This window comes from Glycine soja, chromosome 5, assembly GCF_004193775.1.
Source record: "Glycine soja cultivar W05 chromosome 5, ASM419377v2, whole genome shotgun sequence".
NCBI classification, from domain to species: Eukaryota; Viridiplantae; Streptophyta; class Magnoliopsida; order Fabales; family Fabaceae; genus Glycine; species Glycine soja.
Window position 1 is genome coordinate 33,788,850 of NC_041006.1, and position 17,429 is coordinate 33,806,278.

At 32.1% G+C, this 17,429-nt stretch overlaps 1 protein-coding gene and 1 long non-coding RNA gene across 2 annotated transcripts; one reads left to right on the top strand and one right to left on the bottom strand.

Moving 5' to 3' along the window:
* Positions 1-7,764: 7,764 nt before the first annotated feature.
* LOC114412626 (berberine bridge enzyme-like 26) lies at positions 7,765-9,731 on the bottom strand. Its single transcript, XM_028376591.1, has one exon. It carries the CDS (start codon positions 9,526-9,528, stop codon positions 7,936-7,938), a length of 1,593 nt encoding a protein of 530 aa, XP_028232392.1. The 5' UTR covers positions 9,529-9,731; the 3' UTR covers positions 7,765-7,935.
* Positions 9,732-14,018: 4,287 nt separating this feature from the next.
* LOC114412627 lies at positions 14,019-15,472 on the top strand. Its single transcript, XR_003666797.1, has 2 exons — positions 14,019-14,276; positions 14,992-15,472. It is a non-coding gene; the product is annotated as an uncharacterized LOC114412627 (long non-coding RNA).
* Positions 15,473-17,429: the final 1,957 nt, after the last annotated feature.

Sequence of the window (17,429 nt, forward strand, 5' to 3'; positions counted from 1 at the left end):
GAACATAAAAGGGAACATAAAAATCAAAGTCATGTTTGCACATTCGATTAAAGGCTGCCGTCCCTTGGGACGGACGTGTGGGGTGCTAATACCTTCCCCGTGCGTAAATACGACTCCCGAACCTTTTCACTAAAAAGTTCGTAGATCGCGTCTTTTCCGGTTTTTCCGACGTTTTCCTCAAATAAACGTTGGTGGCGACTCCGCGCGTATTCCTTTCGTGGAACACGCATCCCGCGAGTCACGCGTCGCCCTCCCGCCGAAGGGTAGGTTGCGACACCATGTCCTTACCCATAACCTAAGTCATAAACATTCACTAATAAACCCTAACCCTCCCTCATAACCCCAGCCCTAACTCATAACCCTTAACCCTAACTCATAAACCCTACTCATATCATAACCCTAAGCCATAACCTAAGTCATAAACCTTGAAAATGGTGTTTGTCGTTAGTCAGTACCATTACTTATTTTCATTTGTCTACTTTAATTTTTCTTTACGACTTTATTTATTATTCTAGTTTGATGCGTGACATAAAAATAGTCATTATGGTGTCCGCGATGGTGATTCCATAACAAATAGTCATTCAAAGCGAAATTCCATAACACATTCCATAACAAGTACTATGAGATACCATAAATTAAGTACTATGTATGTTAGTTGAGTGACTTGTATTTGTTTACGTTTTGTTCAATGTATTGAATTTCTGGAGTTCAATGAATTCGGTAGTTAAAAACATTTTGCCTTTTGTACATGACTTATTTGTGGGGTTCAATCAATTCGTTAGTTAAAACCATAAACATAAACCGTAAACCTAAACCACTAACCCTTAAAATAAACCACTAACCCTAAAAATAAACAACTAACCCTAAACCCTAAACCCTAAAAATCAACCACTAACCCTAAACCCTAACCACTACAACTAAAAAACAACTAACCCTAAACCCTATCCACTAACCCTAAAAATAAACAACTAACCCTAAACCCTAACCACTAACCCTAAAAATAAACCACTAACCCTAAACCATAACCACTAACCCTAAAAATCAACCACTAACCCTAAACCCTAACCACTAACCCTAAAAGTCAACCACTAACCCTAAACCCTAACCACTACCACTAAAAATAAACAACTAACCCTAAACACTAACCACTAACCCTAAAAATCAACCACTAACCCTAAACCCTATCCACTAACCCTAAAAATCAACCACTAACCCTAAACCCTAACCACTAACCATAAAACTAAACAACTAACCCTAAACCATAACCACTAACCCTAAAAATAAACAACTAACCCTAAACCATAACCACTAACCCTAAAAATCAACCACTAACCCTAAACCCTAACCATTATCATTACTACCGTTACTTATTTGATTTGTGTACTTTACTTTTTCTTTATGGCTTTATTTATTATTCTAGTTTGATGCGCGACATAAAAATAGTCATTATGATTACTAACCCATAACGCTAACCGTAACACATAAACCTAACCCTAACTGATAACCTGAACCCTAACTAATAACACTACCCCATAACCCCTAAGCCTAACTCATAAACCCTACGTCCTAAAATTAACTCATAAAATCTAACCCTAACTAATAAACTCTAAAATTAACTCATAAACCTAACTAATAAACCCTAAACTTAACTCATAACCCTAACCCCTAACCCTAACCCTAACTCATAAGACAACCCCAAAACCCTAAAACCTAACTCATAAACACTATGTCATAAACATAACTCATCCTACAACTAACTTATAAACCCTAGCCCAAATTGATAACCCTAACCCTAACACAAAACCTTAAACCTAACCCTAAACCTTATCCCCAACTAATAACCCTGGCCCTACCTCATAACCCTAACACTACCTCATAACCCCTAAGTCCTAAAACTAACTCATAAACCCTAACCCTAACTCTGTATTTGTCAACTTTAATTTTGCTATATGACTCATATTTATTATTGTAGTTTGATGCGCGACATAAAAATAGTTATTATGGTGTCCGTGATGGTGATTTAATAACAAATGGTGATAAAAAACGCAATTCCATAACAATTTCCATAACAAGTACAATGACATACCATAAAATAAGTCTGAAATTCAAATTACAAAGATACAAAACAAATTTGAAATAGAGACATCAAAATCAGTCATCATGGTGTCCGTGATGGCGCGAGGATGTGCCACATGGTCGATCCCACCTTCGGGCTTGACGATCCGGATTTCTTCTTGCGCGCTGTCTCCGCCCTTGCTCCTCAGCCTCTGCAGAAAACTCGTGACGCAAATCAACACCTAATAAGTCACCCATAGCAGGGATTGCTCCGGGTACATCCCATTGCTGACCTAATGGGGCATTAGGTGTTGCCATTGGGGCATCATGTTGCTGCGAAGGGGTCATGGTCGGCCATGAAAAATGAGGCTGTGTTTCCGCAACACCACCAAACGAATGTTCGCTTGCAGACATATCAGTGTCATGGCCTTCGAAAGGATACTGATACATCTGCGAAGGATACTGAGCAAATGTTGGTGGCGTGTAATACATTCCATGGCCACGCTGCTCCATATGTTGGGAAAAATCTTCCGCTTGAACAATCTCCCTTCATCTGTCAAAACCTCGAGTTTCAGCACTTGACTGAAGCATGTGAAACTGTTGTGGGGGAAATCGACGCTCTGATGCTGGACCATGTGTCACAGGCTCAGTGATCCTCTCTTGCTCTTGGGATAAAATCGCTAACTTTTCCACGTATGGCACGAGATCATCAACTGTCCATGTGTTTCGCCCTTGTGGTGACACCATATACTGCAATGTCTCGGTAACTTCACCCTGCAATTATTAGGGTAAGGAAGTTAATGTCGATGCTTTAAAAAGTAAATTGATGTTAAATAATTAAAAAGAAATAAATATCAATGTAGCCGTGTTTGCATTGTTTGGGTCGATAAACATTTTTTTTTTGCGCCTATACCACACCAAGTAATCCGAGTTAAAACTCAATAGGCCCTCTTGTCGAGCATAAACGTCGATCCTAAACTCAGCTCAATTATTCCACTGACTGATAAATGGGGCCAACAGCTGGAACCAATTTTCATCCATTTTGCCTTTCAGTGTTAGCCCGTGAACATTCCATGGTTGCGAAGGAGACTCCGGAATAGGTTGTTGCATTCCAAATTGTCGCAACACTCTATCCGGTTGGTGCCACTCTACAACATTGAAACAAATGAGTGGCACCATTGCGCACCACGACATACTGCCAACCAAACAAATGGGAGGCAACATCGACATAACAGTTGCTGTGTAAGACTCCCACAGAAACTGCATACAATAACACAATTGTTAATTTATCTTAAACCATGACATTTTATTTATTATTAAAGGAATACATCATGATCTTGTTACCTCATGTCGTTTCATGATATCCAATTTGCGATGGAAAACTATTAGATCATCGTTGCCAATATGTTGGTTTCCACGTCGCAGCCACCTACAAAAAAAATATGAAATAATTAGTGCCGACGCGTTACATTATTGATTATTTTCAAATGATTTTTTTTTTCAAAACAACTAACTTGTGTCTGAGTGGTTTGTTTTCTATTATAGGAGGAGTTGTCTTTGGAGCCAAAGTCGTGCAGCGTTCCCATGCCCACAATTGGATTAAGATGCACATACCTCCGATTGATTTTATTTTGTAATCGGTGGCGCTGCACATCTCTCTGTATAAATAAGCAAGCACGGCAGGTCCCCATGCATACGTGCTGCACTGTTCAAAGTCCCGTAAAAATTGGAGGTACCTTAGGGAAACTTTACTACTGCTTTTGTCAACAAATAGAACTCCTCCTATAAATCTGAGGATCCATGCACGGGTAAACCTTTGTAATTGTTCTACGTTACCGTCATGGATATTTATTTCTAAAAAATGGTGAGCCAGCCAACTTAATTTGACCACACTGCCTTGAAGTTCACCTTCTTGTGGTCTGACTCCCAATAATTCTTCACACAATTCAGCCCAATCAAGATTAGTCTGACCAATTAATGGTGCCCCCTCAGTATGAAGACCTAACAAGACTGACACATCTTGAAGAGTAATCGTAGCCTCTCCGCATCTCAAGTGAAACGTGTGTGTCTCGGGCCTCCATCTTTCAATCAAGGCTGTAATTAATGAAGAATTAATTTTCAGGTACCCCATTTTCATTATCCAATATAATCCTGATTGGCGAAGCAGAGGAATAATTTCCTCTGGTATTTCTTCTTATCCTTGATAGATGGGTACAGCTCGTCTGATATGTAGTTTTCTGTCTGCTTCCCCATTCCAAACATGTTCGGAAACATGTTTAGGTTGCAACCATAAGACGTCTCCTTCTATTGGACCAGACTTAATGTGTATACTAGATGAACATGATGACGAAGATGTCATTGATGCTGTAAAGTTAAATATAATACAAAAAATTGACAACAAAAATTTTACATTAAAAAAATTAACAAATTTAATACCTACACAAATTTAAATAAATGTTCTAAAATAATACTCTACATATAACAAAATTACAAATTTAATAGCTACACAAATTAAAATAAATGTCCAAATTAAAATACATAGATTTGTTACACGCACAAAAATTTAACACAAGAAAACATAAAATACTACCTAAAATAGTCTACAAATAAAAAAATTAAAAATTACATACCTACACAAATTTAAATAAATTACCAAATTCAAATACATAACAAAATTAAAAATTTAAACACATACATAAATTGTACACAAATAAACTTAAAATACTACCTAAAATAGTCTACAAATAACAAAATTAAAAATTAAATAGCTACAAAAATTTAAATAAATGACCAAATTAAAATACATAACAAAATTAAAAATTTAAACACGTACATAAATTCTACACAAATAAACTTAAAATACTACCTAAAATAGTCTACAAATAAAAAATTTAAAAATTAAATAGCTACAACAATTTAAATAAATAACCAAATTAAAATACATAAGAAAATTAAAAATTGTTACACGTACATAAATTTTACACAAAAAAAACTTAAAATACTACCTAAAATACTCTACAAATAACAAAATTAAAAATTAACATAGCAACATAAATTGAAATAAATGACCAAATTAAAATATGTACATAATCAAATTATAAAATAAAACACGTACATAAATTTAACACAACAAAACTTAATTTACTAACTAAAATACTCTATACATAACAAAATTAAATATTCAAATACGTACATAAATTTAATTAAATGACCATATTTTTTTCCAATTATTAAAATTTAAATTAAATAACAAATATTAGACACAACAAAATGGTATTTAATCAAAATAATTTCATGAAATAAAAAATTTTAAGAACGTGTATATATATATATAAAATACAAATAAAATTAATAAAATATCATATATTTCAATAAAAACTATAAATAAGTCAATTAAATAATATTCACATTCTAACTAAACCTAAAATACCATATATAAAATACAAATAATATCATACAAACCTAATAAATCTAAACCAAATAATAATAACATAACAACTAAAATTAACGTACAAATATTTTTATCACAAATAATAACATACAAATTTAAAAAATCTTAACAAAATCATATTAATAAATCCACTACAACTAACATACAAATTATAATATACCAACTCAAATTTGTAACATATACATCTAACATAAATAATATCAATATTTCAATGTACAACTTAAAATTTAAAAATTTCATCTAACATCAACAAACGTGTCATATGTATATATAAAACAATTAATATCATGGTAATTTATAAAATTTAAAGAAAATAATATATATCAATTTAACTATAACTAACCTAACATATATCTATATATATATATATATAGCAATCACGTAATAGGAGCACGAGAGAAACCACGTACAAAGCACAGCCCTATAAATTATCAAAATATTTATCATTCATATTCACATATTCACATATATATATATATATATATATATATATATATATATATATCAAAATATTTATCATATATAATATTTGCCATTCAAAAGATACTTACCAAAAACCAAATACAACAACACAATAAGAAGAATGCAGTGTAGTAGGGAAGAAGAATAACAAAGAGCAAGCAAAGGAAGGCAGCTCCTCACTCTCGGACTTTCTTCAGCTTTTATAATGGAGGAAGATGAATGAAAATTTACAAAACGTAGCAAAGGATCCCAGTGCAAGGCAAACCGCCAATGGGAGTGGCGATTTGGCCTGCAAACCGCCAACGGGAGTGGCGATTTCGCCTGCACCCTGCACTGCCATGTCTGTTCCCTGCACTGCCATTCGCAGGGCTAGCCTGCACCCTCAAGCATTGGAACTCGCCAGTTTGACTGGCGGTTCCCTACGCAATCCACATATCGCCATTGAAGCTGGCGGTTTCAGCCCTCAACGCACGTATCGCCAGCAGCAGGAGCGATTTGCTCACTGAGACCAAACTCGCCACTGGTTCTGGCGAGTTGGTCACTGCATGGCCTCCTTTTCACGTTAAAAAGTACCCCCTGCCGGAAATAATAATGAAACAACCCCATCTGGGGAAATACTTTTTAAAAAAACCCCAGATGGGGAAATTTGCCCATTTAAGATATATTTGCAAATTATTCGCATAGAATTTGGGAAAGTTGAAACCTAGGAGATCCTGGGATCTCCTTTAGCGCCTTTGCGATTGCTGCATTTGACACCACCACCATTGTCCTCCTCTCCCCTATTCTCCTTCTTCCACGGCTCCTTCTGTATCAAATCTTGGTGTTATTTTCTCAGATCTAGGTTTTGTTCTCAGTTTGGATTTTTCGCTGAAGAGGCTCGTGGTCGAGGTCACCGCACGACGCCGCAGGTGGTGGCACTGAGGATTGGATTGTTATGTTGATGTTAGCTTGCGCAATAGAAAAGGATTGTGAAACCTGGGTATCAATTGGTGTTCTTTTGTAATTCATAATTTTTGTAATTTATTTTATGTATTCAAATTCAAATGCTAAATTTGTTTGACTATGATCCATTGAGGCAAAGTTTAAATTGAAGAAAAAGAGGGATTTTGTTGCACCCATTGAACGATGTTGCACAATCCTTAGATGCTTTGTAAAACTTAATGCAGGATCTAGTGTCATAGTACCATCTATTGGAAGACTTTTATGTTATTACCAACAATAATCTGCAATTTGGGGAAGCAACACTTCAATTGATGTTAAAAAAAACATGTCTATTAGCATTTTTCTTCGATCTGAGTTTTTCTTTCATTTAATAGTTTATGAATTTATGAACAGATGACATGTGGGGAGATGTTGCCGTGAGATGAGAAGGATAAGAATAAACACCAGTAGATATGAAAGTTGTTGTCCTGGGTTGGGGAAGAAGAATTGGGAAAAGATGAGACCTATATTAGCAAAATTAAACTTTTGAATTACCAGTTGCTGACTGGTTATTATAAGTAAAAAAACACATGCCTCACGGTGAAGCAGTTTTTTGCTACTTCACCGTAGCCATGCCCAATAAGTTTCCGGACTACTATTTTTTACTTCAACTGCTTCACGTGAACACCTTATAAATTTTGTAGTGTTTTTATATCAATGTTTATGTCTGTTCTGATCTCAAACTCCGTTTCTGAGTGTCTGTCCTGTTGTCCCTAGTACAACAATAGCTGGAAACCCATTTTTTAAAGTTAGGTGGGAACCCAAAATCGACTATTGAATTTTATTAATGCTATAAGATACTACAAGAGGTTAAATGAAAATTAATTTTGCAAACCTTTCTGATTAAACTAAGAATTTACAATGCACAACTTATTCAGGACTATAGCAATTGTAATTTGCAACGAGTACAGATCATTATCATGGAGAACTATGCCTATGCACATACTTGCAAATTTCAGTAATTTATTATTTGTGATTGCCATCTTCTACAACGGAGGAATGCTCTGCTCATCCCTGAAAAAATTTCCAGGATCAACCCTGGCCTTCACTAGTGCCAGCCTTTCAAAATTGCAATTGAAATATTTCAAACCCCAAGACTTTGCTTTTTCATACCACGGTTTCCCTTGATTAACTCCCAAATCAAGGTCTCTATAGTTCAAATATGCTTGTCTTGGAAACTTTGACACATACGGTGTCATATATGCATACAATCTTCTTATCCAATCTATATGCTTTGGCGCTTCTTCATTTGAAGCAAAATTCACCATATACTGGATACCATATAAGTTCCCTTTTCTATGTGGAAAAGGAGTTTCTGATTCTGAAATCTCACTCATTATCCCACCATATGGTGTGAGGATCAACAGTGGTGAGTTCTCCAAGAGTAGCATCTTCCATAGCCCTTCTAAGCCATGCAATGGAATTGGTTCCTTCACATAATCAGATTTTGCTTTGAAAGAAGGGGATGATTGGTTTCTCCTAAGCAAGACCTCCAAGGATTCATCTATTGAATAGCCTGCATAGTGAAGAACGGATTGAATCCAAGTCATCTCGGTTAAGTTGTCGCGCCGCAAACCAAATTCTGCAAAACTGTTTTGCATTAAAGGAAGGAGATTCTCAGGTGTACCAAGATACAATCCTGAGAAGGAAACCACCACAGTTTTTCCACCTTCTTGAGAAGCTGAATTGGTAACTCCCACAAGACTGTGCAAGAAAAGTTCTGGGGGGAGTTTTGGAGCAATAGTTTGCCACTTGTGGAAAAGGGTAGTGGCACCTTGATCCAGGGTCCTTGAAACATCAAAAGTTGTGACTTTTGAAGGAACAGGTACAAGCTTGATTTTCCATGCAGTAATGACTCCAAAGCTAGACCCTCCACCTCCTCTTATGGCCCAAAAGAGATCTTCCCCCATCAATGTTCTGTTCAGTATCATCCCATTAACATCTATAATCTGAGCATCAATTACATTATCAGAAGCTAAGCCATATTTTCTGAAAATTGTACCAAACCCACCTCCACTGAAATGCCCTCCAACACCAATAGTGGAGCAACTTCCAGCAGGGAAACCATGAACCTTACTTTTCTTTGCAATTGCATAATAGAGTTCTCCGACTGTAGCACCTGACTGAACCCATGCACTTTCTTCGTCCATATTAATGGTTATGGACCTAAGGTTGAAAAGATCAATGATCAAGAATGGAATGTGAGAGTGAGAGACATAAGAAAGGCCCTCATAGTCATGCCCCCCACTTCGAACTCTTACTTGTAAGCCACTTTTCTTTGAGCAGAACAGTGCTACTTGGATGTGGAATAGGCTATGTGGTGTAACAATAAGGTTTGGTTTTGGGACTGAAGTACTGTTTAGGAATCTGGCGTTTCTTATAGAAGACTCCAAAAGGGGTTCATAAGAAGAACTACTTTTGGTGAATATTACTTGCCAAGTTGTGTTGTCAGCTCCTAAAATTGTTTGAAAACATTGAAGGAAACCTTTCTCGTGGCCAGCAAAAGTAGAAGTTGCAGGGAAAATTGAAATGAAAACAGTGACAGAAAGGAAAACTAGTTTTACCATTGAATTGGCCATTTTTCTCTTCTTTCTTATCTTTTCATATGATGGGAACTCAGGTATTTATAGCCAACTCGTGCGACAGTTTATGGCTGGCATATTTGAATGAGGTCTTTCAAAAGACATTGAAGAGTTATGAGTATAGAAAATCATCTTCTGTTTTTTTTTCTAGCAAAGATTAAAGAAAAAGATATGAAGATTGTTATATCCTTCTGTTTTTTTGTCAAAGAGATGAACATACCCCACTATAACAAGCCCGGAAATTAAACGGGCTAAAAAACAATAGTCAACGTTGGACGGTGATAAACCAATTCAATAAAAATTAAAAGATAACACATATTTTGAATTTAATTTTAAAAATTGTTACAACTCAATAATTGCAGTTAAATATATATTACATCATATTTTAAATTTGATTTTAAAAACCATTATAATTCAATCCAATCAAAACTGAACTTGAATATTCAAGTTCAAAATCCGATCTAATATATATTCAAGTTCATTGGATTGAATTGTAACAGTTTTTTAAAATCAAATCCAAAATCTAATTTAAATTAATAAAAAAATTCAAGTTTTTATCTGTTATATATATATATATAAACATAAATTTATACCTATTTATGCAAGTTATATTCAATTAAATAAAAAATATTTTTTTACTGATTATTTAAATTAAGATACATAAATATAATTATCAAGTTGTCTAAATTTATTTTTGATATAGTATATATTTAAAAAATTATACTATTATTATAGTTATATAATGATATATAAATAAAATATTTAATATTTTAAATTATTTAATATTTTCTAAAAAAATAATATAAAAAATTTGATCCAATTCAAATTATTTAAATCCAATTGGATCAGAAAAAAATCATATTAAAATTTTAAACAAAAATTATTGAATAAGAATTGAGAAAATTAAAATAACTAAATCAAATAATTTTTCTCTTTAAAATTATTCCAATCGAATCCACCAACATGAACACCCCTGCATGCAAAGGTGACACTTCAGCCTTCAACAGCGGCACAGCAAAATCAGCAGCAGATAAGAGAAAACTAATTAATTATCAGATCTTTAATTAGTCTAGACAATCCTTACTTAGTATAAATATTTGAATGAGTAATCGTTTTAACATAATTCAATACATTTTTTAACTTTTTAAATTAAAAATATATATATCCTTCTATTTAATTATGTTCCTGTAAATCCTCACATATTAATTAAAATAATTAATTTTACTTAAAATTTTATAACATGAAAGAAATTATATTTACTCTATTTAGTAGTTAAAAATATTTCGAGGTGAAACAAGTAGGAAAATATAGAATTATACTAAGGAACGAATACATATCTTATAAGGATATGGGTTTTATGGTTTTGTTGGTGAGTAATTTGTAAATATTTATTATTGAACTTTCTTGAGACTTTATCCTAATGAATCCTAAATTTAATTCACCTAAACTTTCAAGTAAAAAAAAATGTAAAATTATTCAAAAGATACAGTAGTATTTTATAATAAAAAAAATATTTTTTTCTAACATATATCTCCATAATGCAGACATTACAGTTCTTTTTTAAAAAAAATGCAGACATTACACTCAGACTAAGTCTAAATTAACAGTATAAATTAAGTAATCCTCTCATTTAATTTAATATTGAAGGAATAAATTGGTCTAAAGTCACAATCAATTAAATTATAAATAACCATCATAAACAATCACAACTGAATTAAAAGAAATAAAAATTTTATCAAATAAAGATGTTAAAGATGTACATTAAAATAAAAAGTTGTTAATTAATATTTTCGTTTGTCTTTTTCCTTTACCTTGTTATATCATCTGATTTTTCTTTTGTATTAAGCGGGGTTGAAAGAAAGAAAAAAAAAAAACAAATTACACAGCAATCCTACGTGGGACAGAAATTTCCATAATATCAGCCATAATATCATCTGATTTGAATCAAATCTAATAAAAAAATCTGATTTGAATTGAATCTAATAAAAAAAAAAGAATTCTGATTTGAATTGATTTGAATTGAAAGGATAAACTCAGCGGTTAAGGGCCGAACTTTGAGACAAAACAAGCTCCTTGACATTTCCAATTCCAATATCTTCTTCGTCTTTGAATTTTTCGATTACTTCCGTTCCTGTTATTACTTTTATTTCCTTCCTTATGCGCCCACATATCCAACATTAATCTTCCAGTCTCATAAGAACTTTCTCTTAAATGAATGGCTGGCATAGCATAGGTGATAAGTCAACTCTTTCCATTCTCGATATATGAATTTTCAGAGAAATTTTAACAAGAATAAGATGATGCTAACGTCAGTTTTTACTTTTTAGTGCTGATTAATTTTTTCTTATGATTCTTCTTTGGTGCTGATTTTATGTTTTAAAAGGAGGCTTAAATAATAATTTAGTCATTATAAAACAGGGTTTTTTTTAATATCTGTAATATTTTTTGTTTGTCCTTTCCGTTACATGTTAACATGGTCCTACAATAAGGTCACCCATAACATGACCCTCCCACATGAGTTACTTTAGTCCTAAGAAGGTCATCCTATTAAATAATATTGGGAAAATGGCAATGTAAGTACCAACTAGTATTAAAAGTTGGTCTCCTTTTGAGGGAGGGAAAACCTTTCTCAATAGGAACTTTACTTTTCTCTTTGTGAACTCATCACTTCAAAACGCAAACCAATTTCTTAAGAAAGGTTAAGGCCTTACTCAATTTCTTCCATGAGTCAAGAATTGCAGCCTTTTTCTCCCATTTAATCTCACTCAAATCTAATAAAAAAGAGAGCAGACAAATTATTCTTCAGCAGACACGCGGTTAGATCGTCACGAGTCTTCTCTCACTGCTTAAGAGCTTAAGATTTCATGTTCTATTTCACTCTTTGATGAGATTCTTTTCACCTTTCCTTCACAGTACTATTTCAATATCAGTCATCCAAGAATTTTTAGTGTTACAAGGTGGTCTTTACTAATACACACAGTTAGATCACTTCTTGCCATCATTTGCCCGAGCTTCCATTTGAAGCTCATAACACTTCTTTCAACCTTTGAGCATTGGGTAAGTGTTGGAGTCTGATGATATCACAATAACATCATCACATGTCACATAATCAAATAATGGTATCATAATTTGTCACAACAATAAATGATTATGTCATCAAAACTTGATGACATCATAAAAAATGAAATAATGATGTCATCAAAGTATCACATTATCATGATAATGTCATAGGAATTAAAATAAAAAGATAATATATTTATAGGGCCTAAATTCAAAAAGTGTTAAATTTACATAGACTAAAATTAAACAAAGAACATTTACAATGAATTAATAGTAAACGATTAATGAGTAAATAACCCACAACTAAAATTCACTAGCTAAAAATTTACAAAGAACATTTGGGGTAATTACAAGTTTTTTATTTTTGATTTTCAAAACAAAACGTGTTTGACAAAGATGAAGCTGAAATAATCTTAAACTTATTTTCAAAATATTCTACATTTATTTTTTAAAAAAATTCAAAATTTGATTTGTTTTATAAAAACACATTCTCCATACATTTGACAGTGATCATTTTTGTTGTTACCACTATCGATAGTTCCCTCGTTGCCAACGCCTTCACCCCATCACTAATGTCACCATCAACATTACTACCACTACAACCTCAATTTTCGTCGTCGTTAACATCCTTATCAGCACCACCACTAACATCACTACTATCATTATCATTATCATCATCACCACCACACAAAAATATCATTAAATTAATTTTGATAGGATAATGTTGGCTTAACATCTAACATCTCCTGTGAAGTTGATAGGCTTAGCATCCCACCCCCATGACACCTATATGGGCGCAACCCCTTGAGTTAGATGTGGTGCAGAGAATCTTTAAGGAGACAAAGTTATACTCTTATCAATAGTCATAGGTTTTGACTTAGTGATAATGGCTTGATACAAAAGAGAGAATACTTTTAAGATAAATTTATTTTAAAACTAAAAATTAGAGGAAAAAAAAAACAAAACTAGGTATAGTTTTCTAATATACACGTTTTTTTTTACAGTGCATTAGTAACCTACACAAGATTTTAGGGAGAAAAAAAAAGCATCGCCTCTTATATTTTGTTAATTTATTTTAGTCACTGCTGGACATGCACTTCCAGTAATTGAGAGGAGCCTTACCCATATGCGCTCCAATTCAATTTTTTTCTCTACTTTTTCAGCTGACTCTACACCTGTTACAGTACGAGCATATAGGTGACAAATTATTAAACTTTAACCCCACTTTATAATCTACCAAATTAAAAAATCACACGATAAGATGTTATTAATGTAGATTCCGCAAATGCAAAATGACCCCTTGATTTGCTTGAAAAAGCTTATCAATGTGGCATCCCAAAAAAGCAAACACAAAGTATGTCGAGGTATATGCTGGGGAAGATCCCCTTTCCCCACTTTCTCCTTCACCTATTATAGGCACTAAAGAGCTACATGCTTCCCTCAATTATTTGAGCACCATTAAGTCCTCATACAGAGTTTTAAGCTTCTATAGTTGCTCTCATATGCATATTTCCAGAGCCACTCAAAATGATTCTAAAGTCAGATCCAGGAAGGTGTTTGCATCAAGCTAAGGATGATAGCCAAGGAAGCAAAAGGGAGGATGGTGCTCCTCATGTTATTCCTGTATGTTAGGTCATCGATGTAAGCTCAAAGCCAACCTAGGGCAACACATATCCTTTGGCAATGTATCCTAATCATATATCAAATACATATGGATATTAATTTAATTTACTTTTCTTTTTGGTGTCATGTCTTTTGGGTGTCGCTCAAGTTTAAAAAATTTCTTATCTACAGTGTGTCGTGGCGTATTTTTTTTGGATGTATATATATTCAATTTTTATGATCCTGTCTCTGTTTCCAGTTTTTTTCAATCACTTCTATATATTTTGCATTAAATTTGAATATGAACAGTACTGAAAAGGATCATACAATTCTAGTCTAACGAGAGCCACACTTCTAGAGAAAGATTTGGAAAATATTATCCGATAATCTTAGCATATATTAAAGATTCACAACTAATTAAAGTATAAAATTAAATTTCAAATATTTTAATTAGTATTTTTTTTTATTTTCAGAAGATGTCTTCAAAGTTCAAATCATTAGTTAATAACCACAAAACATATCGATCAATTCACGACAAATTGTTCTAATTTATTCCCCGCTTGATAACGTTGTTAAGTTTTTATTCTTTAAGACTGTCATAAAACAGAAACTAACAATGTAAAATTGCTATAAAAAAAATTGGCGAATTTTAAGTGCCATAAATTAAAAGTAACTAATTTTCTTTCTCCTTCTTCTCTCCCTCGCCATCAAGGATTTTCTTTTCCTTTTAACCACTTTTAAATTCTTCGCCACACATTTTAGCCACTTTGTGCACCCTTCACCATCCTTTATTTATAGCGACTTCTTTGCACTTTTGTACGACCAGTTGGTGATCACGACCTCCTTTGATGACCCAAAACCTCCTTGCGGCATCATTGGTGTGCCATTCATGGGGGGGAGGCGACGATGTTGCTCTAATGGGGAAGCACTTCAAGAACCATCGTCGTAGGATCTATTCCAACACTTACAAGGCTCTCAACTCATTGCTGAAAGTCATTGTGCATGGCTCTGTCGTGGCAATGGTAACACTAACCTAGCTCATTTACTAGAAGATGGGAAGAAGAAGGAAACCAATAGAAAGAAAGAAAATTATTTTTCAATTTTTGGCCATTAAAAACGTCATTTTTTTTGCAGTTTTAGATCATCATTTTCAATTTTGTAGCAATTTTAAAGAATAAGGGTGTAACAACATTATCATGTCACTAATGGCAGGGACCAAATGGTTTTAAAAATTATAACTATTGATCAAAATAAAATATTTTAAATTATAGGAATTAAATGGTAAAGTTGTTGTAATAATAGATAGTAACCAAAAAGATATTTAAATAAAAAATTTATGAATTATTTTGACTAGCTTATAAGCTACTTTGAATAGTTTATGCTCCTTTATAAACTAATCTAAGCTATTTTAGCAACTTACCAACAACACTACATCTACATTAAGTAGTTTCTAAGAGTATATAAATTAATCGTTGGTTTAAATATGTTTTTGATCCATGTAGGTTAGTATTTTAATTTCTTTTATCCCTATAAGTTCATTTTTTTAATTTCTAATTCATGTAAGTTTTCCAATTTTGGTTCTACAAGTCTTTTTGTCTAATTTTAGTTCTTGTAAATTTGTATTTTTTCAATTTTAGTCCCTTTAAGATTCTATAAGATATTTTGACTATTTTTTTATAAAATACTTTGAATAGTTTAGACTTAAATATGTTTTTGGTTCTTGCAAAATTCGTACTTTTTCAATTTTGGTCCCTATAATTATTTTTATTCATTTTTAGACCAGGTAAGTTTGCATTTTTTTTAAATTTTGATCTCTTTTGTTTATTTTTAGTCCATGTAAGTTTACATTTTTTTAAATTTTAGTGCTTGTAAGATTCTATTTTTTTCATTTATATTTCCTATAATTTCAGGCTTACAAAGACTAAAATTTAATTAAAATGTAAATTTATAAGAATTAAAAATAAACAAAATATCTTATCAAAATTTAAAAAAAATACAAATTTACAGGAACTAAAAATAAACAATAATTATTAAAGGAACCAAAACTGAAAAAGTATAAATTTCCAAAAATCAAAAACATATTTAAACATAAACTATTCAAGTATCTTATAAAATAGTCTAAATATCTTTTAATGATTTGGTTTAATTATATGTGATATATGATAAATATAAACTGTTTTATAAACTACTTTGATTTGTTTGTAAATTACTTTTAATACTTTAATAATAGCTTACAAACCAGTCAAAGTAGCTTTATAATATGTAATATGTATTATATATGATATGTCTACCATATGTTGATATTTTCAAATAAGCTAGAAATTATTTTAACATGAATATAGTTCATAAGAAAAAGAAAATTAATAAAAAGAGTAATACTTTATAATAATATAATCACATGTCACATTTTTATTTATGTATATAGGAGAAAATATAATAAGACAGTGATTTCAATATATATAAAAATTACATCAAATAATATATATAAAATATTTTATCACACAACTATATGTACAATTTTCTTTCTAATTTTTTTTTTACCCTTCTAGTTATGGGCTTGAACCGTTACACCTTCGAACTACGCCTAGGTTGGTCATGGGTTTAGTCAAAACATAAGTTTAATTACCATTTTACCGCTTATAGTTGCAACAACATTCTCTTATATATAGTCCCTATTTTAATCCTCGTCTTCTAAAGTCATTTAATGCCAATACATTCAAATCCTTTAGAACTGCTACAAAATTGAAACTAGCAATGTAAATTGAAACCAGCGGTGTAAAATGGATAAATTTTTAACTTGCATAAATTAAAGATTTAATCACCCTTTAGTTCTTATAGTCATAATAATTTTCATTTTTAGATGCTATAGTTTAAAACATTCCATTTTGGTCCTTATAAATGAAGAGTTTTAATTCTTCTAGTCCTTTTCATTTAAAGTCGTCTAATGTCGTTATATCTAGATATTTTACTATAAAACTAATGTCTAAAAATATTTTGACATTTTTAACTATCATAAATTTAAAAATCAAAGTTTCTTTTTCCTTCATCTTCCCCTTGCCACCAAGGATTTTTATTTTTCTTCTAAAAGGTTAAAAATTATAATTATAGAGATCAAAATCAGATGTTTTAAAATATTGGAACTAAAAGAAAAAATTATTGTAACTATGGAGAACAAAAAAGGTAATACAACATTGAAGTATTAAATACAATAGTATAAGAGAAATACGACTCTCTAT